The 27,636-nt window shown below is 38.5% G+C and overlaps 2 protein-coding genes and 1 long non-coding RNA gene across 4 annotated transcripts; all 3 read left to right on the top strand.

The window, feature by feature from the left end:
- LOC149811571 (uncharacterized) lies at positions 1-1,679 on the top strand. The gene is made up of 4 exons (XM_089992876.1): positions 1-24; positions 364-461; positions 819-1,022; positions 1,138-1,679. Exons 2-4 carry the CDS (start codon positions 431-433, stop codon positions 1,677-1,679), a joined length of 777 nt encoding a protein of 258 aa, XP_089849002.1. The 5' UTR covers positions 1-24; positions 364-430.
- Positions 1,680-3,138: 1,459 nt separating this feature from the next.
- LOC149811570 (uncharacterized) lies at positions 3,139-19,234 on the top strand. 2 transcript variants are annotated; one of them, XM_089993931.1, is made up of 2 exons: positions 3,139-8,055; positions 18,385-19,234. In XM_089993931.1, exons 1-2 carry the CDS (start codon positions 5,091-5,093, stop codon positions 19,044-19,046), a joined length of 3,627 nt encoding a protein of 1,208 aa, XP_089850057.1. In that variant the 5' UTR covers positions 3,139-5,090; the 3' UTR covers positions 19,047-19,234. The 2 variants fall into 2 exon arrangements, with proteins under 2 accessions (XP_089850057.1, XP_089850056.1); XM_089993930.1 differs by having other exon boundaries at positions 18,364-19,234.
- Positions 19,235-23,795: 4,561 nt separating this feature from the next.
- LOC149811569 (uncharacterized) lies at positions 23,796-27,555 on the top strand. The gene is made up of 6 exons (XR_016428623.1): positions 23,796-23,918; positions 23,999-24,048; positions 24,707-24,741; positions 26,448-26,538; positions 26,881-26,982; positions 27,305-27,555. It is a non-coding gene; the product is annotated as an uncharacterized LOC149811569 (long non-coding RNA).
- The last annotated feature ends 81 nt before the right edge of the window (positions 27,556-27,636 follow it).

The raw sequence follows: 27,636 nt of genomic DNA, 5'->3' as shown, positions 1-27,636 counted from the left end.
ATTTAGTCTTGGTTGGTCGCTCCGGTGAGAATTCTACTCTCTCTCTCTCTTTATAGATATACAGAACTCGTCTTGTCATAGCAAACAGTCTCCTGCTTCGTTCTGATTTTGTTTTCGTCTTTATACCTCTAAGCCCAACTCGTTTTTCCACAGAAGTTTGTCTTTTTTTGTCTTAGTCTATGAGCAGTTTCGATTTGTGTTCTCGATTAGTTTAACCGAATCTTTTGCTGTTTTTATTTCCCATTAAATACACGCCTCTTTGTGTTCCCAACGTCTGTCGTGCTCTGCTTGGTGTCTGCTGCAGACTATAACAAGTCCATTTTCATACACAAATCTCTTGGGTTTTTTTTCTTCTTTCTCCAGAGAAATAGAAAGGGTGTGTTGAATTTGGGGGGTTTCTAAATTTTGGTCCTGAGTGGTAGTGTTACAAATGCAGGAAGACAAACAGAGGACAGCATCAGGCATGTGCTTTCCCCCCACCCTCTTTTCTTATGTAGTTTTTTACTGCCTCTGGTTTCTACTCATTGCGTGCATACAACAGAAAAGTTTAGAGTCTTTTGGTACTTGCTTTTTTCTTCTTTTTTCCAACAACTAAGCTTTTTCTTCCACTTAGCAATCAAAAGCATGGAAATCAGAAGGTGGGTTAGTGGCTTGTAACTTCACCAGAAATCAGGTTCCTTTCAGGGGAGAGGGTGGTGGTGTTCTGGTTCTTTATTCATTTGTTTTTGTGGGTAGTGGTGATAATTGTATGATTGCTTCCCTACCCATCATGCTATACTCTGATTGAATGGCTTGATCTGTGTTAAATGTATGTGCAGAAAGCGACAATCATGGAGTTTGGGTGTGTCACAAGTGTGGCTGGAAGTATCCAAACCCTCATCCCAATGCCAAACACCGGCGGAACCATAAGAAGCACTGCAGAAAGCTTGGTGATTCGAAGAAGAGCGGTTTGGGAGAGCGAGGGCGATCGAGTTCGCCGGATTCCGACCAGGATTTGCCTGAAGAAGAACATGGTTCCCTTGGTGCCATCTTCTGCTCTTCCAATTATAATTGAGAAAAGTGATTGTTGAATCCAAGTTGAATTGCTCATTGACGTGTTTCTTTTTTCTTTTCCTCTTCCTTTCTCATTTTACGTAGTTAAACCCGATGTTGGTGCTGTTAAAAGTAGTGGTTCACAAGAATTTGGGGTGGCGAAAAGCGTGGTAGCAGAAGTTGGTGGGACATCAAGCAGTTTTGAAGAAGAAGAGTTTGCAGATGCAGTTACGGAATTCTCAGAGTTGGCACCAAGTCCCAAGAGTGGATTGATTAAAGTTAGTGACATTGTTATTCCTGATTCTGAGAACAGATCTAGACCAGGATCTGTAGTGCATGACCATGGATCTGTAGCTGTTGAAACAGATGTTGGTGCTACAAGTGCTGAAGGCCAGGTCGAACAGAAACCGGTGTTCGTATCTGATTCTGTTGAAGTTTCCAGGTCGCAGATTAGTTCAAATGAATCGTTACTGACCGAGAGACATGAAGATTTTGTTGGTTTGATGGGGAAACCAATTCATGGGCATATACCGAATATTGTTGGTCTGAGAAAGGATGGGTTAGCTTGCATCCTAGAACAAGATTTATCCAAGACTGAAGCTTTAGACACTGCTGAAGGCGATGTTTCAGGTACTAGTGAAACTTGAAACTGTCCTTTCTGATATCCAATTAAGCTGCATCGTATATCTGGATAAAAAAAAAAAATTGGACAATCATATGTCCAGAGAATTCTTAAGACCCAATTTTTCTGATAACTCATCTTGTATGGAAATGAAAACTGATTTCCATATGCTCTCATTACATATCTCTTCTGGGAAAAAATCTTAAATTTAAATTTTTTTGGAAAGTATTGTCACATGTAAAATTTAAAGTTATAAAAATATTATAACTGTAAAAATCATAAATAAGTGTTGATATCGTGACAATGTGTAGCATAGGTCCCGGGGTCAGGGGTCCTAGCCTCCAAGTTTTACGCTTCCAGCAGGATGATCGTAGGTATGAGTGGCTGAGCCAGCGCGACCAGGTCTTGGTGCCAGGTGCGGTTTCTTCGGGTTATAAATTCAAAAAAAAGTGTTGATATCGTGATAATATTGAAATAGATTTGGGATATTTTAAAATAGATGATATTTTGAAAAGGACGTTTTTTCAGGGTCATAATGGTTTTTAAAAATATAACGTTAAAAACGATATTTTAAAAAATATCACTGAGATTTGCGACTATGCTATGAAATAAGAGCAGAATTTGGAGGTTTCATAGTCTACACAGGAACCTCTTAAAAAACAAGGGAAGATTAAGTTTGCTGAATCCTTGCTATATTATACCAATTGTTGGTCAAAGAAACAGTAAACCAAGATCTTGAAAAGATCCAAGGAGATTTTGTTCTCTTAGTTAAGAAGAAGATGCATGGAAGAATGAAAACCGCATATCCGTCTTTCTATTACAGTAATATATATCTACAATCTACATTCTTTGGATCCCTGAGTCTAGGGATTTTATAAGGTACTTCTATACACAGTTTACAAACAAATAATTCCCATTATGAGCTGGGATCTCTAAGCTGGTAATCACTCTTAGTGAATGATATATTCACAAGATTGACAGCTTCCTAGGTCAGATTTCCCAATATAAGCTGATACTCTTTCTTAATGGTTGCACCATGTGTAACTTCTTTCCCAATATGATCCACTATTGCCCCCAACATTACTTGGCAAAATGTCAGAGATGGAAAATCTCGCTATATTTTGAAAAATCTGGTTTTTCTTGGGAAATTCTGAGGACAATATGAAAAGTTTCTTACAAAATGTTTTCATCATGCCAGACTTGCCAATATTGTGATAAAAACACGATGTTTTCAAAAGTAGGTGCCATTTTGAAAATATCGTACTCCTTGGGTATTACATTGGCATTTGAAAATATTGTAACAAAATTGTTACATTTAAAAATACTATCAATATTCGTGTACATCAGTTGCCACCCAAGTTATGGAAAGAATTGCTTGGAAAACTAATAGTCATCAGCCCATCACTTATATTGAGGGTTAATGAGGTGTATATAAAGGTTTTGGCTTTCGATTGAAACTAAATGTTGTTTCACTCCACGCGTAAAAAGAAATCTCTCTCTTGTGATCATGAAAGTCTGCAGCCGTATAAATCCCAAAAGGATATGGTAGCCTTTACAAGGATGGGCTGAATCAGATTGTTTTTTGTAATGTAAAAAAATGATTAAAATTTTTAAAAAGATTATTAAAATATTAAAAATCGACTAAGGGTTGAATCACCCTTATCTAATCGATTTTGGGCCGATACGATACGATAGGAATCAGCCGATTCAGGTTGATTTGCATTGATACTGACCACTGTGGATAAGCCATAGATTGTCATTTCTTATTCTCACATATCCTCCAAATGGAAATAGTTAGGCCACCTACACTGTTCTTGTCAAACATGTATTTTATAAAAACTTCGCACGTGCCTAACTTCGTTATGTGTTTAAAAATAAGTAATTCCTTTATTAAAGTTAATAGACCAGTTTCTTTTTCCGTATTGTTCTTCTAATGTTCAACTGTCGCTGGCAGTTTTTCTTCTAATTCATTGTTGTTATGATGGATGCCTTTTATGTAAAGCTTAGGCAGCTACGTATAGCTGGTGATGCTGTAAGGTTGACGAGGTCATGGATTTTGGCATTCTGCATTTAGTTTTGGACAAAGATAAGTTAAGCACAAGGTTTAGCAAGGTTTAGCAAGAGGCTGTACAGCTTTGTGGTTTGTGTGGCTTAGAGACTCCACTATGCATAATGAAATCCTGGTAACATATGATTTGTGTGTTACACCTCATATGTGCTTTGACGGTTCTGCCTCCAGGCATGATAAAACTATGCTTAATGAAATCCTGTTAAAATATGATTTGTGTATCGCACCTCATATGTTCTTTAACGGTTCTGCCTCGAGGCATGGTTTTCTTACTAGCTTATGTAGAATAGTGTCTCTTATGTTTGATCGAATTGTCCTTTTAGGAATGTCCAGGGGTCTAAGTTTATGGAATAGCCTATGAATTTTGGTGTGGCTTAAGAAACCACTCCAATGGTGGCATTAGTGCAGCCCTATCAGTAGCAGGTCTGTTTCTCTGTTACACAATCTCACAGCTGTTACCTGTTTCTAGTATACACTAGTTTCCATTGGATCTGGAAATGTTCTTAGCACTAAATCTGCTAAACTGAGAACAAACAGGGTTTGAACTAGACCAGATTCTTCGATAATCTTATCTATTTGATGACTGGTACTCCATATTTGCTTTGGTTATTATCTCTTCAACCGGTTTTGTGAAAAGCATATGGTATGCGGTTGTAAACATGAGAGGATACTGCTTGCTTTCATTGGTTAATTAGGCTAAGTTTCTTACTGTAAATAGTAGATTGAATAAGATGATCAGCTATGAATCTGTCCTCGAGGTATTGAGGAGGAAATACTGTTTAAAAAGGCTAGGGACGAATGGCTACTTTTCTTGATCTTTTAAACTTTTATTTTCTATCATGGAATTTTGTATGATTCATTCAGCAACCTTGCCGCCATTATGGTTGATTCTGCAAGTTTAGCATATGGATTTTTCTAAATAATGTATCTGGTTTTTTGGATTTATGTGCAAATTTGAGGAACATGTTATCATTTGTAATTGGTGATGAAAGATTTCTTTCTTGGATTACTCAGCATGTATCTTTGTGAAGATTCATGTTTACTTCTAGTTCCATATTGATGGTCAAGGTTCATGACTGCATATTTCTGATATTTTCTCATAAAGAAGCACTTGTTTTCCATTTATAGAAATTCCCTCAAGAATGAACACGTGTTTGTGGGTATAACACCAAAGCTTTTTTTCATCAAAATGATGGATGTTATAGATTTCATACTTCAGTCCCTTGGGTGGAAGTTATTAATCTAACATGAGATAGCTATGTGCCTTCACCTGCAGCTGGTGCTCTGAACAAGAAGAACCAATGGCATGTTACACAGCAACAGAGTGATCAAACTTTGGAAGCCAAAGTGGAGCTGCTGGAGGGGAAGATGCCATTGTCTGATGATGCAGTTTGTTTAACAACAGATTCCATGGAAATTAAAGATAGAAGCAGTTCATTTTTATCATCATATGATGCAGCTGAGGCGCAATCTGGGAATTTACTGGGTGGTTCTCTGAGGGATACAAGTATTAAAGTTTGTGAGAATGAGAAAGAATATGCACAAAGTGAAATTCAGTTTGATATGTGTCATGATTATCAGGAGAGAACAAATGAGAATGGAAGTTCTGGAGACCATACCTATGAAAAAATAGAAGGTCCTACAGAGCTTGAAGGCTCTTTGAAGGATAATGTTGACCATTTAGAGGCACCTGGCTCTGAAACCTACTCTGGTACAGAAATTCATGTTGTTGCTCCAGTGATGCAGATCTCTCCAAACGAACTGCCACTTGGTATCACTTCAGGATCTGGGACAGTCAAATCTGGTGTTGTGGATGCTTTATCCTTGGATACTCAAGTTACAGACAAAAGCATGCTTATTGAATCAGAAGTTGGGAAAACTGGAACTGAAAGTGAGCAGGGTGATAAAGCTAATGTGATGCAGGTCTCTCCAAATGAACTATCACTTGATGCTACTTCTGGATCTGGGACAGTAAAATCTGGTGTTGTGGATGCTTTATCCCCGGTTACTCAATTTACGGACAAAAGCATTCTTATTGAATCAGAAGTTGGGAAAATTGGATCTGAAAGTGGTCAGAGTGATGGAATCAAAGATGATGACAGATCAGTTTCCATACTTCCCACAAATCAACCTCTAGGACATGTTGCTAACACAAGTTCTGATGTTTATGAAGATCTGAGTTCAGTGAGACAGGTAATTCCTTCATTTCATACAGTTAGTGAGGAATCGACAAGGACAATTCAGGGTGCCACCAACCTTTGTTGTGATTGTCATGGAAACATGGACAAAAGTGCACCATATCCAGCACTTCCCACATCTATACATCCTGGAACCTTATTGGAGGCTTCTTCTGATGTTCATGAAGAACTTCATGTTGTGAAACAAGAAGTTTCTTTGTTCCCTACTGGTACTGAAGCATCAACAGATACAGGTGACTATCCAGAAGTTGCAATTGCTTATTCAAATGAAGCACATATCACGAGCAGTTCTCCACCAGAAAAAGTGCAACACATAACCCCTGAACAAAAAACCAAAATTGGAGAGGTGGTAGACAGAGAACATGGAGAATGTGTAACAATGCTTTCTCCTACACAAGCTCATGCAGACAATCTCCATGCATGGGCAAGCTCTATGAATAATGTTGTTAGTGGTCATGATGAATCAAATGACCAGAGCAATGCATGTGTGGCAAGCAAGGAAAATTCACCACTGAGCACTTCATCAGAAGGTAAATGTGGAGGTGATGTTTCTCAATTGATCTGTAGTGATTATGCTGGCCAATTGAGTGAACTCAACACCTGCTCATCTTCAGCATCAGGGGATGCAACAGCAGCAACACCAATAATGTCACGGACTGCTGAGTATGTGGTCATAGATCCATGTCAATCAGATAATGGGATAAGCTGTCCAACTGAAAATAGGTTGCAACAAGAAGATCTTCCGAAAATTCATGTTTCAACTTCTGTCACTGATGGGGTTTCAGCAGCATCTGTAGACTCTGAAGGACAAGTAGAGCTTGTACAAGCAGATTTTATTCAAGAGGTGGTAGACAGAGAACATGGTGAATGTATGACTACCATTCCTACTACACAAGCTCATGCAGACAATCTCCATGCATGGACAAGCTCTATGAATAATGTTGTTACTGGTCATGATAAATCAATTGACCAGAGCAATGTATGGGCAGAGCGCAAGGAAAATTCCCCACCGACCATTTTATCAGAAGGTAAATGTGGAAATGATGTTTCTGAATTGGTCTGTATTGATTATGCTGGACAATTGAGTAGACTCAATACCTGCTCATCTGTGGCGCCAGGAGATGCAACACCAATAATGCCACTGACTGCTGAGGATGTGGTCATAGATCCATGTAAATCGGATAATGGGATAAGCTATCCAACTGAAAATAGGTTGCAACAGGAAGATCTTCCAAATACTCATGTTTCAATTTCTGGCACTGATGGGGTTTTAGCATCATCTGTAGACTCTGAAGGTCAATTAGAGCTTGCACAAGCAGATTTTATTGATAAAGAGATTGCCCATGATAACTCTAGAATTGGGATGACTGGTGACCCTAACATCAGGATTAGTGATAAAACTATTGATTTTAACAAAAAGGAAAGCAGTGAGGAACATTCACCAACCATGTCAGAGTTTCTTGATGCATCATCCACCAGTGATCGACCAGACTCAATGCCATACATTCATTCAGATATTGGTATGAAGGAATGTAAACTCTCACCTACTGTTGCTGATGCCAGGGTTATTGATACAAGAGACTACAATGTCCAGAGTGGAGATGCAAATGCCAGCTATTCAGATGAAAAAACTGTACTAGCTTATGGGGAGAAGGACGATCAGAGCATGGATATGAGAGGAATCCCAAAAAAACATGTTGATGTTTCCAGCACTGGACATGCTCCTTTGGCAAAAGAACTTAAGAAAGATCAACTTCCATTGGACTCTAAGGTTGAAGAGAAACTTCCTGAGGAATTAAGATCAAGCCAGAACCATGAGGATGGATCTCAGACTGATGTAAAAGTTCCTGACACAGCATCACAAATCTCCGATGATGAAAAGTCATCCTTAGCATACCTTGCAATATCTGATGGTCCAAGATCTGTTAGTCCCCGTGAAGACAGTAGTGTAAAAGACAGCATAAAAGAATTGATTGAAATGGCCTCTTCTGACAGTTTGAAGATTAATTGTGTACAAGGTGAGGACTGTCTTACTGCCTCCAGATCAAGTCTTGAAACAACTGCAGGAGTCAGTGATACACAGACTTCAATTGGCCAAACAGGCAGGATGGAAGGTTATACTGTTTCTGGTTCAGGTATGCTTTTGATCTTTTATGTTATATTTATTCTCATCCACTGTATAAGGATTGTCCTATTTGGTCTCATATTTTTGCTTCAAGTATCTCTTCAATGACCAAAAATTGCTTTCATATGTTTTGCACTATTTAAGTTACTGCTGGTTTGATATGAGCCTTAGTCCTTAATTTGTTGCTGAAAGAGGTATCAGCATGTGCTTTTGTCCTTAATGGCTTATACTTGTTCTAGGCCCATATTGTGTTGTTTGATAATGGAACCTGAAGGCTAAGAAAGTCGCTAAGCTATTGCATCAACTTTGTAGTTTGGAAAAGCATTTCCAATTATTGTTATTCTTATTATTCATTGCAATGGTGGTTCAGAATGACAACAATGTTGTGGGATGACGTATAGAAAATGGGGCATACCTTTCTTTGGCATGTAATCTTTGCTTGCTTCATTTTCATCTACTTTATATGCTTTGTCATCTAAGCAATATCTCTTCAGTCTTTCACTCTTGACCTCTTTAATCTTTTCTTCTTTTTTCTTGTCTTTTTTTTTATTATATTGATCCACCCTTCAACTCTGTAAGCCCTTGCTCTCATGTTTGATAGAAGACCTGCAGGCTTAGGGAAGAATCTAGATTGCTGCTCTAGATTTAGCTTGAGAGAAAGAGGCTAAGTGGTCTTATTTTGTTTACAAGTTTACAGTGGCAGCAGGACATTACAATCACGATGAGGGGTGGCAATGTGACTGAACCAAAGAAAATCATGTAATATTGGGTTGCTAGAAAGGATCCATTTTTTGTCTTGATCACGATCTGGGGTGTTAAATATTAATAACAACAAAAGACTGCAATATTGAGAGATAACGTTTGTTGGGTCTGGGTTTTGAATCCAGATCCAATATGTAAATTGGTCAGACGTTACCTTCTGTTTCTTCATTTATTTTATTCTTTCCCATACAGCCCTTTTGTATTTAGTCTCTTGTATTGTATTAGATATGGGCAAATATGTAAAACTGCATGTAAGTTAAGTTTTCAATATATGGCAATGCTCTCACACGATATCCCTATTGGGAATCGTTATTTAGCAGAAAAACGCCTTTTCGTCTCTCCCTATTCTTCCTTGTGGCTACTCTGGACATCAATAGATACCAAAATTAACATGTTATTAGAGAAAGAGATCGACTGATCGGATCTATTGATGTATGTTCTAAGAGATCTTGGGTATTTTTCTTTGCTTCTTCTCCAAGTTTCCTCCTCTTTTCCCTTCTTTTTCTTCTCTATTTCTTTTATAAGTCTTAAATCCATTTGTTCCCAATCGTTTCTGGTGCTGCTATTATTTGATTGCATAAGCTTTCTCATCTTAACATGTTTTTTCAATCTTTGCCTAGTCCTTTCTTGGTTGACGTCAATTTCTCAACCTATTTTCTTCTTCTCTTCTTCTATTTTGATGTCACACTTTCTTTCATTTGTTTTTCTTTTGTCGATATTATCTTCCTTCTTGAATCTTGTTCTTCCTTCTTCAGACTTGCAGATTTGAATTCAGATTTATAGTTAAATCCAAGGTTGCTAGACTAGGAAGAGGATGCGGAAAACGATAGAGGAAGTGGATTGGAGGTGAGAAGCGATGCATTTTAAATTTTTAAAATGCATAGGAAGTGAGAAGCGATGAATAAAAAAAGCAATATAAGAATTGAATGGAAATAGAAATGGAATGCAAATAAAAACTAAAATAAAAGTGACTATTCTTAAATTTCATGATTTTTTAGTGTAAAAATTAAATTTTTAACAAAATCTAAAAATGATTTGCCAATTTAGAAAAAGCACATGGAAGTGAGTGAGAAACATGAGAGGAAACACATAAAAAATATGAAAAGTACAGAAAATATATAAAAAGAATAGATGAAGTGTGTAGAAAGCATATAAGTGTGGGAGAATCGAGATTCCCATCAAGTTTCGGAAGCGAGGAGTATCGCGCTTCCGAAGCAAGTTTTCGGGAAGCAGGCTTCCCACCTATCTAAGAAGCCTCCAGTAACTTTGGTTAAATCTTATTTTTTTGTGATTCTTCACCATCACGTCACTTTATCCCATTAGCACATAAATATATTTTTTCATATCCGAAACTGTGAGTTTCTGATGAGACTTTGATCTTTTCCTGTCTATAGTGGTATACCGACCAAAAAAAAAAGGCGGTCAAGTTTTGGGTTATTTAGTTTTTTATATTGACGTGATTGGTCGAGTACTATTGTTCTGGTTTATATTCTTTATTATCTTGGTTCACCTTGCTCTACTTATGGATTCAAATCCTCAATTGTCCCTGTCTTCTACCTTTTTACCTCAATTGGTTTCTGAAAATTTGAACAATGCCAACTTTCTAACTTGGAAGAAGCAAATAACTCCTTTTATTAAGAGTCAAGATCTCTCTGGGCAACTTGATGGGTTCATCATCCCTCCACCATAGTATATCATCAAGGAGGATACAAAGGAGTTGTAATTTCATTTTATTTCATGAATGAAAAAGGATCAGGCTTTGGTTGTGTACATCATTTCCACATTATCACAGAAGGTTCTTATTAAAGTGTCGATGATTGCTTGGCTCTATAATTTTGGACTAAATTAGTCGAGACATATTCTTAGACATCAAAATCTAGGATTATGTTTTTAAAGAAAGAATTTTAAAATCTGAAGAAAGGTTTCATGTCTATTATGGAATACCTTAATAAGATTAAAAATATCACTGATCAACTTGTCATGGTTGGTTACGAAGTATCAGATAAGGATATGGTCTAGCAGATTCTCAGTAGTCTTGGCCTTGATTATCATGTCATCTCTACTACCTTGCAGTATTCAGAGATGTTTCTTACATTTGAAAATCTAAAGGCCAAATTGTTACATTACGAGATGACTCTCACTGTTTATACAGATGCCACTAGTGATACTGAGGAAATTCTGGTCATTAATGTGTCACGTGGTCATGGAAGAGGTAGATATTTTAGAGGCAGAGGATATGGTCGTGGAGGTAATCAGGGATGTCGAGGTATACTTCCCATACCAAATATTTCCCCTAACATTACATCACAAGGGTGACACCTTATTCCTACTTGTTTTATATGGAAGAAACTAGGACATGTTAAAGAAAATTGTTGATTTAAAGATAATCCCAGGTATAATAAAGGGATAACACAATACAAAAATCAAGGCAAGATCCAATTTGGGGGTCAAACAAGTGGACAAAGTAGTGGTAAAGGACAATTACCTATAAATAAGTAGTTATTACTTGTTGCCCTTGTAGGACTCAATTTGAAGCAGAATAAGAAAGGGGGTGTGGTATCTTGATTTTGGGGCTGCTAAATCACATCAAGGGTGATGAGGTTAAGTTCTTGACGTTGATTTCTTATCATAGCAAAGATAATATTGTTACTGTAGATGGGACTAGTCATCCCATCACGTACATTTAGGGATGGCAGTGGGGCGGGGCGGGGGACAAGGTTTCCACCCCCGCCCCGCCTCAAAATTTTATCCTCCACCCCCGCCCCGCCTCCGCGGCGGGGATGGATTTTATCCTCCACCCCCGCCTCCATCCCCGTTTCATACCCTTCATCCTCGGTCCAAACGGGGATGAGGTGGGGCGGGGCGGGGATATTGCCTGGAAAAGTGGTTGGGGCGGGGTTGGGGCGGGGATTAGGCGGGGATCGTGGCGGGGACGGGGCGGGGCGGGGAAAAGTGCACGTCCACCCCCGCCCCGCCTCCGCGGCGGGGATGGATTTTATCCTCCACCCCCGCCTCCATCCCCGTTTCATATCCTTCATCCCTGGTCCAAACGGGGTGAGGCGGGGTGGGGCCCCGCTTTCCCCCAGTCCACTGCCATCCCTACGTACATTAGAAATATGTCAATTCTTTTGTCTTACATTGTAAAGTTGCGTCTAGAGTCTGTTTTGCTTTTGTTGAGTCTGATGTAAGTTGCCCGGTTCAGGTGAATCAATACCCCGAAGGGGCAGCCCGTATACTTGAACTGTAACGCGCCTACGGGCAAAATTGTGAATGAATCAAGCGTGTTGAGCTTTCTTTTGTTCACCTTCATTGTGATTGCTTCTTGTGATTACAATTCTTCTCCCTCTATTCTCTCTTGCTCTCTTGCACTCTGATTACAAGCTTCCGCGACTGGCAAGCGAGCGATAAGTAGGCTTGCGGCGGTAAGGAAGGGTCATCGTGCCGCGCTGGCCTATTGAAGGAAATAGGCCCGTGACAAGTGGTACCAGAGCCCGTTCTCGTGTCGAGGAAGGGACTCCGAAGTCGGTGTCGACAGATGCGTCAACAGGCTACGATTTGTGAGCAAGACATCGTGACACCTTATCAAAACTTGTGTAGCACCAAAGGCAAGGCAGTTGCCAAAGCTGAGGAGATGGGTTCACCTCGGGGCCAAGAGCAAATGGCTGCAACTGTCAACAGGCTGGTGGAAGATATGACTTCGCACGAAAAAATGATTTCATGTACAGTTGAATCATTCGGTGGACTGAATGATGTGGTGGCGAGCCTGCAAGAGCAGGTGATCTTACTGATGGAACAGGTCACTTCATTGATGACAACAGTGGCTGACTTGCAGACTGAAGTAGGGGAACTTCAGTTGAAAAACCGCACATTGCAGTGGACAGTGACCCTAAATGGGGAAAATTGTGAGAGGCTATCAATGATTGATATGCCAAGACCAGCAAAGTTCAATGGTTCTTGCGACAGTAAGGCCATTGAGAACTTCTTGTTCCAAGTAGAAGACTACTTAGATATTCAGAATGTGATGCTTAAAGATCTCAGGATCAAGGCTGAAGCAGCCCTACTGGATGGAGATGCTATCGCTTGGTGGAGGCGAAAGCGCAGTGACATAGAGAGGGGTCAATGCGTGATAGGCACCTTTGACGACTTCGAAATGAAACTGTGTCACTACTTTATATCGAAGAATGCACAAAGACAGGCTTACAGGATGGTAGTGGATCTTAAACATACTGGTTCATTACAAGAGTATGTCAGAACGTTCCAGAAACTTATGCTTGAGGTATGGTTCATTGTGGGACTTCAGCCATGGGCACAGTTCAAAGTGGAAAGGAGTAACCCCAGTACTTTGGAAGATGCATACGTAACAGCCAAGCGCTTAGATGACACTCAGCGTAAGCCCTTCACCCCATCAACCAAAGTCGGGAAGAAGCCTGACCACGGAGGCAAAAAGGATGAGCAACGCGACAGCAAATGTGAGGCGTCGACACGCCACCAATCCGACAAGAAACGGAACTACACAAAGTATAACAACAACAATAAGGGTGTGGTTGTGACATGCTGGTTCTGTGGTGATAGGCATATTGTCAGACAGTGTCCAAAGCATCTTGTAAAGGACTATGGGCAAGCCAATGCAGCGCAGGCAGAATGCAGCGGCACTGAGACTATGCAACTGCGGATGGGAGCCATGTGGTTGATCAATGCAGCTAGAAGTTGCGCATTTGAGAACATGCAGGTTAGCAAAGAACTGATGTATCTCGAAGTTATTATGAATGGAAAGTCTACTTCAGCAATGATAGACTCCAGGGCCACACACAACTTCGTCTCACGGGAAGAGACAAAGCGGTTGGGCTTGAAGCCCGGGCCAAAGCAGAAGACCTTCAAAACAGTGAACTCTGAGGCCAAGCTCATCCTTGGTAAAGCAAGAGATGTGGCTATCCAAGTGGGGAGTTGGGTCGGCAAAGCCAACTTCTTTGTGGTGCCCCTGGACGATTTTAAGATGATTTTGGGTATGGAGTTTCTGCGGAGCCAGAATGTTATGATGTTGTCCAAGTTTAACACGTTGACGATCATGGGGCCAAACTTGTCCCACACAGTGCAGTGCCTTATACAGAAACGCAAGACTTCAGTGTTGTCGGCAATGCAGTTGAAGGTGCCAAGCGTGGGGAACATACATTCTTAGTTGTCATGCGCGCAGAAGAAAAGAAGGTGCAAGCAGCAGTGTCGCCAACCCTAGCCCCACTGTTGGCGAAGTTTCAGGGGGTGATGCCTCCAGAATTGTCGAAGCGTCTACCACCAAGATGCGAGGTCGACCATAAGATTGAGTTGACTCCGAGAGCGAAGCCTCCCGCAATAGTTCTATACTTCATGGGGCCAGCTGAGTTGAAAGAGCTGCGCAGGCAGCTGGACAAGATGTTGGATACAGGCATCGTTTGTCCATCGAAAGGCCCATTTGGCGCATCAGTCCTATTTCAGATGAAACATTATGGCTCCAAGCGATTGTGTGTGGATTATCGTGCTTTGAACAAGGTCATGGTGAAGAACAAGTACTAGTTACCACTGATAGCAAACTTGTTCGATCAGTTAGGCAGTGCCCATATCTTTTCTAAGCTAAATCTGTGATCAGGTTACTGGCAGGTGAGGATTGCTGAAGGTGATGAGCCGAAGACAACTTGTGTCACCTGCTATGGTGCTTATGAATTTTTAGTAATGTCATTCAGGTTGACGAATACTCCAGCCACGTTCACGACTTTAATAAACCAGATTTTCTACCCTTACTTAGACAAGTTCGTGGTAGTCTACCTGGATGATATCGTGATCTACAACAACAATATGGAGGAACATGTCGGGCACTTGCGAATAGTGTTTCAAGTGCTGAAGGAGAATAACCTTTGTGTTAAATAAGAGAAGTATCTCTTCGGGCAGGAGGAGATCAGCTTTTTTGGCCACGTTGTGGGGCGTGGTGTGCTGTGTATAAATGGGCAAAAGGTAAGGGTCATCTAGGAATGGGTTCCACCAAGCAAAGTGCCAGAGTTGCGGTCATTCTTTATTTTGGCAAACTACTATCGGCATTTCATCGAAGGCTACTCCCTCATTGTTGCACCCCTCACAGATTTGTTAAAGAAGAATCGGGTATGACTCTGGACAAGAGTGTGTCAAGATGCCTTTGATGATATGAAGAAAGGTTTAGTGAGGGAGTCAGTGTTGCGACTGCCTGATCACTCAAAACCCTTCGAGGTCCACACAGACGCCTCGAACTTTACCATCGGCTAAGTTATTATGTAGGATGGCCATCCGATCGCATATAAGAGACATAAGCTAAAAGATGCAGAGAGGCGTTACATGGTGCATGAACGTGAGATGACCACCATCGTGTATTGCCTTAGAACTTGGCGGCACTACCTTCTGGGTGTCCAGTTCATCGTCAAGACGGACAATGTTGCCACGAGCTATTTTCATACACAAAAGAAGCTAACACTTAAGTAAGCTTGGTGGCAGATGTTTTTGGCTGAGTTCGACTTTGCCTTAGAGTACAAGGTTGGGAAGACCAATGTTGTGGTGGACGCCTTTAGCAGCAGGGCTGAACTGGCTATTGCCCGTGCGGAGCCTTTCGAAGTGCATTTGGAGGGCGCTTTGCTGAGCTGCATCCGCGAAGGTACGTAGCAGGATTCGACGACACAACACCTTGTTTCTTTGGCACAAGCAGGGAAGACTCAGCGATTTTGGCTACAGGACGACTTCCTCGTGACAAAAGGGGGATGCATCTTCGTACCGCGGTGAGGAAGCCTCTGCCGATAATTGCTCAAGGAGTGCCATGATACATTATGGGCCGGCCATCATGGTCAGGAGTGGACCTTAGCACTCTTTGAGTGCGGCTACTATTGGCCGCAGATGAGAGATGATGTGGAGGGATATGTGCGAACATGCCTCGTCTACCAGCAAGACAAGGGGATCAACCAGAAGACTGTCGGCCTCCTTGAGCCTCTATCGATTTCGGAATGTCCTTGGGAAAGCATATCCATGGACTTCATCGTTAGTCTGCCGAAGGTAGATGGCACCAGCTCAATCCTAGTGGTGGTTGATTTTTTCTCAAAGTATGCCATTTTCATCCCAGCTTCGAAGTAGTGCCCTGCAAAGTTGTTTATAAGGCATGTGGTGAAGCATTGGGGCATACCAAAGAGCATTGTGAGTGATCACGATGCTCGCTTTACGGGCAAGTTCTGACGTGAGATATTTTGGCTACTTGGCTTTGATTTGCTGTTTTCAACAAGCTTTCATCCGCAGACAGATGGGCAAACAGAGCGCATCAACGGGATACTCGAACAGTACCTTAGGCACTTTGTTAGTGCCAATCAGAAAAATTGGGTGAAACCCCTTGACGTGGTACAATTCTGTTACAATTTACGGAAGAGCGAGTCTTTAGGCCACAACCTATTTGAAATAGCCATTGAGCAGCAACCGCTGACCCCGCACACTCTTGCCGCACAAGAAAAGGAAAGGTCATCCTTCGCCTATCAGTTTGTTCGAGACTGACATGAGCAAAATGAGTTGGCGAAGGCATTCCTACATAAGGCGGAAAAGAGAATGAAGAAGTGGGTGGACAAGCATCGTTGGCCCGCTGGGTTCCAAGTTGGGGACCAAGTGTTTGTGAAGCTTTATCCTGGTCGCACAGGCATCTTCCACAGACGGCACCGCGGACTGATCAGAAAGTATGAAGGACCATTCACCATCACAAAGAAGGTGGGCAAACTGGAGTTGCCTCTAGATTTCAAGGTGCACTCGGTGTTCCACGTGTGTAACCTCAAACAGTTCCATACAGATGATGGAGACCCGAAACGTAGCGTGCCACAACGCGCTCCCATCATGCAGAGGGCCCCGACAACACAACGGGCCGAGAAGCACCTCAGTCAGATCCTTCGCCACAAGGTCAACTACTTGGGTGAAGCGAAGAAATACCTAGTGCAGTGGGAGGAAACAACGAAATCTACGTGGAAGCCAACTTTTCGGATGAACATCCGGTACCCGACTGAAGTCAGGGCTTACCATGAAACAGGTGGCGTCGAGGACGGCGCATGATTTGAAGGGGGGAGCATGTTCCCTTGTGACTTACATTGTAAAGTTGCGTCTAGAGGCTGTTTTGCTTTTGTTAAGTTTGATGTAAGCTGCCCGGTTCAGTGAATCAATACCCCAAAGGGGCAGCCCGTATACTTGAACTGTAATGCGTCTGTGGGCAAAATTGTGAATGAATCAAACGCGTTGAGTTTTCTTTTGTTCACCCTCGTTGTGATTGCTTCTTGTGATTGCAATTCTTCTCCCTCTATTCTCTCTTGCTCTTGCACTCTGATTACAAGCTTGTGCGATCGGCAAGCAAGCGATAAGTAGGCTTGCGGCTGTAAGGAAGGATCGTCGCGTCACGCTGGTCTATTGAAGGAAATAGGCCCGTGACAGCTGGAATCATGGCTGAATATGCATTGGGACAGCAGTGCATCATGAGGTTGGCTCTCTGCACCTTTTCATCTTCGATTAGTCTTGCCTGGTGCTTGATGTCAGCATCGGCAAATTCATGGATATGCTACTGTTTAGAGGATCTTTGGATATAGTAGTCACGGGAACTGTTCTTCCTCTTGGTAAGCTCCCCTTGAGTAGAATCATTTAGGTCAAATATGAGGACTGATCAAGGGTGACATGCCCTGATTATCAACATTCCTCATTTTTATCCATATCCTGATTGAAGGCTACTACTTCAAGTTTATCAAGTTGGTTAAAGTGAACCTGTTTCCTAGATCCATTAGGGCCATGGTACTGGTAGTCAGATTCTTCAGGTGGGCTTCCACGTCTGTCTTGTCACAAACTAAATGGATCTTCCCACTCACGCATTTCATATGTTCTTTCTATACAAAATGTCACTTCAAATGCTCTTGATTGGCTCTGACAGTTGCTTCAAGTTTATAGTGATAAAATTGCTTCCTTGATGTTTGGATTTTTCTTCTGTTGTAAAATCTCTATCCTCTTCTTCTATTTAACTTCTACAAAATTTCTACTAACTGTAAATTTTATGGGTCTCCAGTCCAAGTATGTTGGCACTAAAACTTTGTGACGCTGTCAACAGCCATTCTAAAACTTTGTAGGGTCACAAATCTTGCTTTTGTTTTATTCTTTTTTTTTAAGGCAAGCTGGGGTTAGGCAGACCCCTAGCAGTTATACAAAGATACCATTGGGATTCGAACTTGCAACGTCCCAACACAAGGTGACTGGCACTAGCTGCTCCTACCAGACAAGCGGAGCCCCTGTTGGTACTTTTATTATGTTCTTATCGCACACCAACTTTCTAATTTTCTTCACATGTTTCTATTTTAGCCTTCCTAGATCGATTTATGCTAATAAAATATTTGGTTTAGGGGGGAATTTATGTATCTTGCAAAATGTGCAAGAGTTATAACAGTCGCTTCATTTTATATGTATGGGGGTTTAATCAATGTATCTACTTTGACAATCACTAACAATTATTCTGATTGCTATAGTGCTTACCAAACTAGTTTATATGATGTCACTGATGGAACAGGTTGCTCTACTGGAGATGCAGATGCACCATTGAATAGTGATCAGGCAGAGAGTAAAATTCAAATAATAAAGGAAGTAACTGGTAGTGATAATTTGAAGATTAATGTGGTTTCTGAGCCACATCAAAATGCGCATACTGCCGACATTTTTGAGCCACCTTCTTTCATGACCCTGGTGGAGCCCAAGAGAGAAAATACCAAAAACACCAACCCTGCTGAGATGAAACCAGCAGATGCTGCCCAAAATCCAGCCTCTACTGTCACTGAAGCTGCATGGTTTCCTTCTCTGCCTCCATTGGTAAATGACTCACAAGGAAGAAAGAAAAATGAAGAGATCATTGCGAAAGTGGTGACCTCAGGGAAAACGCATAGCCCTTTAAAAAGCCTTCTTGTGGAAAGTACAGAGAAAGGCATGCACCTTGAAGACCATAAGGAAACATCTAAAGGCTATCTTAAATCAGAGGGTGACACCATTCAGCCAAAGTCAAGCTCAGAAACAAAAGCTCCTGAATTGGCATCAGAGAAAGTTTATCCATCAAAAACCAAAGCAAACCCTTCAGCAACAAATGATGGTAGGATGAAGATCAATTCTCCTGCAAGGAACCTCGGCAATAAGAAAGTGAAGCGGAAGAACAGAGGAATACATTCATGGATTACATATGTATGTTGCTCATCTGTGAATTAGCATCAACTAAACAAAGCAGAGAGATTCGTCTCTCTCTCTCTCTCTCTCTCTCTCTCTCTCTCTCTCTCTCTCTCTCTCTCTCTCAGTGTGTTATCTTTCGAAAAGGCTGTTGATATTTTTAGCAAGTTTTGGATATTTTGTAGAATTTAGTGGTACTATTAATAAATTTATGGAACAATTGTATATTTTACCAGGAAAGAGTAGTGATTTTAAGCCTGCGGATTGTTTTCTGTGATCTTTGGTAGACATGGTATGGGAAATATGAAGCTCAATTTTTCTTTATTGCATGTTCTTTCACATTTATTTCTTTATTTTTTCCTTCCCTTGTGAGATAAGCACCATAGGGGCATAATTCAATGCCCTCTAAAAGATTTCAACTATAAGTTCTCCATATGAAGGCTCAACAAATTGAAATGGAGAAATATTCTTTTGGTATAAATAATTTTTCCTTCATGTTCCACTAACACCAAATCCCCCAATCGAGAGCCATTTTGCGTTCCAACCCGATTCCATCAATACCTTTTTTTGACGGAGAAAGCGGAAATGCTTGCTTGACACTGCATATTAGAACTCTTTAAAGCCTGATGTTTATCATTATGCTCAATAAAAGGAATGAGGAAGGCCAACATGAAATGGTTGGAAGATATTAGAACTCATTAAAGCCTGACGTGGATCATTATGCTCAATAAAAAGAACGAGGAAGGTGAACACAGTGAAATTTGGAAGATGTTAGAACTCATTAAACCTGATGTGCATCTTTATGCTCAACAAAAGGAACGAGGAAAATGTTCCCATGCAATAATCATTATTGAAGGTATTCAACCAACTTTTTCATCATTTTGTCCCTGATTCAACGCCAAAGAATTTCTCTTCGGAGCTCAATATAGGTTTCGTAAGAAAACACTCTATGATAGCTCAAGTACTTCGAGTTACAAGCGAGAAATGAATACTGTAATGGATGTATGCACAGGGGCGGAGGCACGTTTACAGGAGGGTGGGCACGTGCCTACCCTGACCCATAAATTTTCCTTAAGAGGGATATGGGTCAGGGTGGGCAGTTGACCAGCGTTTCACACTGGGGAGTGCCCACGCACTCTGACCCACGTTTCACAAGGGCAGTGCCTGGGTCAGGGTGGGCACTGGTGGTGCCCGATGGATATTTGTTTTTTTTGTTTCAATTTGCATGTATTTCTTTCAATTAATTCAGTTCTTATTCACTTATTAATTAGGGTTTAAATTTTTTTTTTGTTTAAATGACATGAATTTGGACTATGCATGTAGGGTGTCATGTATTTTTTTTAATTCTTGATTTTGGTTAGAAATTAAATAATAGAATTTAAGGTTTTTTTTTTGTTTCAATTAGCATAGATGAGAATTTTAGTTTTTTTTTCAATTAGCAAATTAATTCAGATCTTATTCACTTATCAATTAGGGTTTCAATTTTTTATTTGTTTAAATGACATGAATTTGGATTATCGTTTTAGGGTGTCATGTATTTTTTTTTTAATTCTTGATTTTGGTTAGAACTTAGAATAATGGAATTTTTTATTTTTTATTTTAATTAGCATAGATGAGAATTTTAATTTTTTTTCAATTAGCATGTATTTGTTTTTCAATTAATTATGTTCTTATTCACTTATTAATTAAGGTTTCAATTATTTATTTATTTAAATGACATGAATTTGGATTATGCTTTTAGGGTGCATGTATTTTTTTAAAAATTCTTGATTTTGGTTAGAACTTAGAATAATAGAATTTAAGTTTTTTTTTGTTTCAATTAGCATAGATTAGAATTTTAGGTTTTTTCTCAATTAACATGTATTTATTTTTTTGTTTCAACTAACATGTATGTGTTTCAATTAATTCAGTTCTTATTCACTTATTAATTAGGGTTTCAATTTTTTATTTGTTTAAATGACATGAATTTGGATTATGCTTTTAAGGTGTCATGTATTTTTCTTTTTTAATACTTGACTTTGGCTAGAACTTAGAGTAATAGAATTTTAAATACTTACTACTTGTTAGTAATCATTATTATATAATTTTTTAAGAGGTTATTTAAAAAAATTGGTTGGTTAATGATTTGATTAGAAAAATAATTAAATGGGTTTCATTTAATTATATTAATAAAATATGCACATTAATGTTTTTTTTTTGCCATAGGGATAGATAAATTCATTATAACATAGCCCATTTCCCATCAATCTTATTTAATTGATGAGGGAAAATCATGTGAGAAGCGAAGCCGAAAATCATGTGAGAAACGAAGCCTCAATGCAACAATTACCGTAATCAGATATTTATTGAGGTAATGATTGTCATTTCATAGGCACAATGAATATGAAGAATTTGTTAATGGAGAAAACTTTTTTGAGTTGTTGAAGGTTTTTGCATATATTAATGATGATTTAAAAAATATTATATTACAAAATGCTATAGAAAATCTGAAGTTGATATCACCTGAAATATACAAAGATGTTGTGAGAGCTGCTACCGTAGAAGCAACAAATATCATTATTAAGGAACTTAGAGATGCATTTTTTCTATGTTAATTGATGAATCTTGAGGTATATGAGTTAAATAACAAATAGTTATTGATTTGTGTTTTGTTAATCAACAATGTTAAGTAGTCAAGCAATTTTTAGAGCTTGTATGTGTTCATGAGACAAGTGCTACTTCTCTTAAAGCAACAACTGATTATGTATTCTCTAAACATGAGCTAAGCATAGCAAGATTAAATGGACAAGGTTATGATGGAGCAAGTAATATGCAAAAAGAGTTTAATTAACTCAAGACACTCATATTGAGATAAAATGAATCAGTTGTTTATATTCATTGCTTTGCACATTAACTGCAATTAACATTAGTTACTCTTGCAGGAAATCACTTGCAAATCGATTCATTTTTAATGCAGTTTCTAGTGTATTAAATGTTTTCTTAGCCTCATGCAAATGACTTAATCGTCTTTGACAGACATAAGAGATTCAAATTGTCGAAGCAATTGAGTTTTGTGAAATTAAAACTAGGCGAGGATTAAATCAATAAAAGACTCTCAGACGACCTGGTGATACATGTTGGAGCTCTCATTATAATACATTATCAATTTAATCAACATGCATTCTATTGTGATCGAAGTATAAGAAGTTAGTGAAGGAACTTTAAGTTCAAGAAAAATAGGAGAAGCACTTAACTTATTAGGTATTTTACAAAACTTTGATTTTATATTTTGTTTACATTTGATGTGTAATATTTTGGGAATCACTCATGAGCTTTCATAAATACTTCAGCGAAAAGATTCAGATATTGTCAATGCTATGAGTTTAGTTGCAGTATCAAAGGAAAAACTTCAAAAAATGAGAGATAGGGGATGAGATTCTCTCTTGAATAAAATCTATGTTTTTTGTAATAAATGTGATATTGTCATTCCTAATATGACTGATTTATATAAACCTCAAGGGTGATCAAAACGTAGGGCTGAAGATGTTACAATGTTGCATCATTATTGTGTTGAATTATTTTATACAATTATTGATATGTAAATTCAAGAGTTGAACAACCATTTTATAGAAGCAAATACAAAGATAAGATGTTTAAGTACGAGGAATTTATTTTCTGCATTTGATAAAAACAAATTGATAAATCTTGCTAAATGTTATCCTAGGGACTTTTCTACGTCAGAGTTATTAATGCTTGATAATCAACTACAAATATATATCATTGATGTGAGACACAGTATGAAGTTTTCAAATTTAAAATGCTCAACTAAAAAACTTGTAAAAATGATGATAAAGACTGAAAAGCATAATATATTTCTTCTGGTTTATTTGCTTATCACATTAGCTTTAGCTTTACCAGTTGCGATGACCAGTATTGAGAGAGCATTTTTAACTATGAATATTATCAAGACTCGATTGCATACTCGAATGGGAGATGAATGGATAAATAATGCTTCAATTACCTACATTGAGAATAACATATTCGACATTGTTAGCAATGAATAAATTATGAATGGTTTTCAAAATATGAAAATCAATGATTATAAAAGGTATCATTAGAGTAATTATTTGATCTTTTTTAAAACATATTAATATATTCTAATTTCTTATTAGTTTTACTATCTTTTGTTCTTTAAGTTTGTGCTTTCATTTATCGACCTTATCATAAAGATAAATTGGTGAAAGACATAAAAATTACTAAATATGTTTTATGTTCTTATTTGTTTTAAGTGGTTTGTACTTTTTAAATTATTTAAAAAATATTTATGATGTTCTTTGTAAATTTTTTAGAAGATTAACTAATTAGATTATTATTTATTTGTAGAATGTTTGTGTTTCTTTATCACGTCTTGCTGAATGTATTTCAAGATTGAGGCTTGAGCTTAGTTAAAGTATATTATTCATCGAAAGTACTTTCTTTAAATGAATATGTTTGTGTTTGAATGATATATGTTTGTATTTTAACTTTGAATATTTGAAAGAATTTATGAGAAATAAATAAATTTATATTTTTGAATGAATTGATAGACATGTTAGAATGTATTTAAATGAATTTATGTTTGTATTTAAATGCTATTAAAAAGAATTTGTGTTTGAATGATAGAAGTTTATGTTTGAATTTTAAATTTTTTGAAGAAATTTATGATCATAGAATAAATTTATAATTTTGAATGAATTGATTTGCAATTTAAGCAAAACTAAGTTAGAATGACTTACGTCACGGCTTACAAACTATATTATCTAATTTAGCAGCCGAACAAATCACCATTTCCGCTCGATTCCCTCGTCACTAGTGAACGAGCCTATGCATTTATGTGCACCCTGACTTAGATTCTTGGCTGTGCAGTCTGCCCGTGTACATCACAGCTGCCAGACTGTGAGTAGAAAGTCTATCTGAACTCTCATTTTTTGAATTTGATGGTTCACGCCACCTAATTTCGACCTTGCAATCTACAGGAAGAGAGAGATTTTTATTTCTCTGGTGGTCGTGTTTGCTCTGACGGCAGGTATTTTCAGTTAACCGATTCATTCGTTCGTTCATGTTTTCCGTTCATCGTTTGGTTGAGAAAGTTGGAGATCTGAATTTCTCTATCTGTTGATCACAAGAAGGGAAAATTTCGTCATTGATCTTGTTATCCCTTTTATTTTGAGAACATTGCTTATGTTTTCCCTTTTAGAATCTGTTTTAAAACGATTCCAACGGGGGGAAACCGTTTACCGATCACCTATCCGACGTCACATTTGATCGGAAAACGGGAAAACCTAGAATTCCCATTTTTCTCACCAGGAGATATGAAACCTTTGGGAAATCATGCATAGGGGGCGTTTGTTTCATTTCCTTATGAAAGAGGCCCTCTTTCATAGGAATTAGAGCCTCTTTCCTAGAAAAGGTGAAACAAACATGTCCATGGTAAATAGCAGTTTTCCTGTCAAAATGGGTTCATACCTCCCCCATGGGGAAGCTGTTTCCCTCTAAAGTGGCCCTTTCAAATGTAAGAGGCTTCCTTTGGGTAGAGTGTAATAAAGCGATTCGAAAATCTCAGCTTGTCCAGTTCTTGTATCATTTTTTTTTCAAAGTAGTTCTTCTTCTTGTATCATTATTGAAACGTTACCCGAACATCGTTCTCATAATTTTCTCCTCTTTTGTGTTTTTTGATGTATCAGTTGTTGCTAAAAGATCTGGCGATGTCACGGAACTGGTGGAGAACTCACATTTCCTTTTCATAGATGTTCCCTTTTTTCCTTTTTTTTTAATCTGGCATTCTATTGCATTTGGGCTTTTTTGTTGTAATTTGGAATTTTAGTGACATGAGTTCAACGCCTAGTTCAGATTTTTTATTACGATTTTTTCCTTTTGTTGTCCTCTGATTGATGGCTGCTTGGTGCTCGTGCCGAATCAGGGTGTTGCTTCACACAAAGTTAAAACAGAGATGAGTGCGAGACAATGGTTCTTGTTTGATCAAACGATTGCTCATTGTATATGGGTTTATATTGTATTATTATGCATATTTACATGATAAAAAAGGGGATACTCGAGATTGACGTAGATGGCACTAATTTTTTGGCACAACATAACTGGCCACAAACTGCAAAATATGACAAACATGGCCAATTTGCTTTTTTCTTTACAGTATTGCTCTTTTGTTTAGTCAAAATCATGGCACCTGGTTTTTTCAAGCGACAACTTACGTGGTGCCTGATTTTTTCAAGCGACAACTTAAGTGGCCATTTTTTCAGGCGACAAAAGCTTGCCTATATGTGATGGGGCTTAGATAAGTGACCATTATTATTTTGTTTCAAATTCTTTTACAATAAATAGTTGTGAGACAGATTAGATCTCTCTCTTGTTAAAATGATTGTTTTCAAGATGAAGTTATATTGAAATGATGGTCAGAAAAGTATAGATGCATAGATGATTAGATATCAATGACATGATACTCTACTCCTGTCTTGGTTTGTTGCTGTATCCTTTTCATATAATACTTTAATTATGCTGATTTTTTTTTCTTATCTCTAATTGCAATATAAACCAGAGCCTTGTGATATCCAGGCTCACAAAGGTGACAAAATCAAGTGCATTATCGGGTAGGTCTTGTTGCTGTTCCCTTTTTATTGATGGGAGAAACTGCTAGTCCTTGCTCTGTTCTAGAGCAGTTTGCTCCGTAGATGTGTGATTTGGTTAAATTTCTATGCTTCATGTTTTTTCTCCATAATTTTCCTGTCTAACTTACAGCAACTAAAAATAACATTTTGAGTTGTTTTTTTATAGATGATGTCGGTTTATCTACAACCTTGACATGGAGTATAGTTTTCTCAGGAATTTATGTTCTCTTTTTTTAATGCTTAGATATGTCTTGAATAATTTTTATGTAGCCATTTTAGGTGTCTTTCCTCCTTAATGTTCACTTTAGTTTTTGAGGCTTTAATGTAAGCTGTCTGAGATTGATAAAAGCCATATGCAATTTTTTCCTCCATGTTGTAGTTTGTCAATAAGTTGTGCTTGAAAAAGTATGCATAGCAGTTGCTTCTTTTATATCTTTTTGTTTCCTTTCTTATATGGAAGTACCGTTTAGCCTTTGGGCTGAGCTTGGTGTCCAATATCTGTTGCTTCTTCCATCTGCTAAATTTTTATTGCATCACTTAATCTTTGTTCTGGAAGCTTCTGTGAAAATTTTAAAGCTAATTTTCTCTTGGTTCTTAAAAACTTGCTGTCAAGTGAGTTTTCTGCTTGACATCTGAGTTTGTCTATATGAGGTTTTAAGTTCTAGAATGCATTCACTTGTTCTTTTCTTTACCTGTTTTATATGCTACTCAATTAACACCATTTGAAGTTCCTCTGCTTGATTAGGTGATTTTTCTTTTGGTATTTTAATTCAATATAAACAAATTGATTTTTGTGTTGCAGGGTGCACTTACTGATGGAACTGTCTTTGATTCTAGCTATGAAAGAGGTGACCTGATTGAGTTTGACCTTGGCAGTGGTCAAGTAATCAAAGGTTTGTGATGATCCCGCTCTATTAGATGATTTATAATACATATCAAATAGCCTTTATTTAATATTTCTGTTAAAGTTCTATAACTCGGTCTGTGGAGTAGCTCACTGGTAGGATTCAGTCCAGTACCTTCGCTAGTTGCTGCTGCTTGGCATATATGACAATTTCAGCCAGCGAAAACTGTATAAACATGTTCTATCTGAAGTTGTATATCAGTACTTCTGTTTATCTTGTATTTGGCCTCAAAGTTTATTGTTTCCTTTTGACATGAGCAGATTCTCCTATCAATTGTTGGGCAGCTGTGTTATAGCTGTATTTATAATCTTTGCATGCACCTGGCTGCAGATGGGACCAAGGTTTACTTGGAATGTGTGGGCGAGAAAAGAAGGTTGAAAATACCTTCTAAACTTGGTGATGGAGCTCAGGGATCACCACCAAAGATTCCTGGTATGTCCCATGCTTTATACAAACTCAGATTTAAACCTCTGCATAAATCTTTTCTCTTTCGGTTATGTTTTGCAAGGTTGATGGTAGATTTCTGATGGCTTTATCAAAGATATTTTGGTTCTTTTTGTTCTCATCCATGAACCTCCATTTTTTTGTATCTGACATTTGCACATTACATGCATTGTTTCTTACAAACTGCTCATTCTGTATAGCTTTGCTCAATCATATATGTGTGCATTCATCTGCATGCAGAATGCTTTCAGGGTACATTGTCCACGATATGTAATGCCCTTTTGGTGTTAACGTTGATTGGCACTGGCAGGCGGGGCTACTCTGTTTTTTTTATACGGAGCTCCTTGCTGTCAATGGGAAAGGCTCAAGCAGAGGTGCTGGAGATGGCGAGTTATAGCTGATGTAGTTCTCGAAATGGTTACAATGTGTTTTCTGTTTCTCATTTTATTGATTTGAATTTAGTAAGCTTCCTATTCGCTCATGTCCTCTAGGTTCATGACTATAATGGGGTTTATCATTGACTTTGGCAAGAGGAAAACAAACATGGTTCTTAACTTTCTGAAAAAATTCTTCCTGAACAAAGGAAGTTTTGTTGCTGAACAATCTTGCTAAAATACTTGTATCCTGAATTCGTGGTCAAGG

The sequence above is a fragment of the Nuphar pumila genome, chromosome 17 (assembly GCF_984573655.1).
Source record: "Nuphar pumila chromosome 17, dmNupPumi1.hap1.1, whole genome shotgun sequence".
Classification (NCBI taxonomy): Eukaryota; Viridiplantae; Streptophyta; class Magnoliopsida; order Nymphaeales; family Nymphaeaceae; genus Nuphar; species Nuphar pumila.
This window is presented reverse-complemented; position numbering and strand designations above follow the sequence as displayed.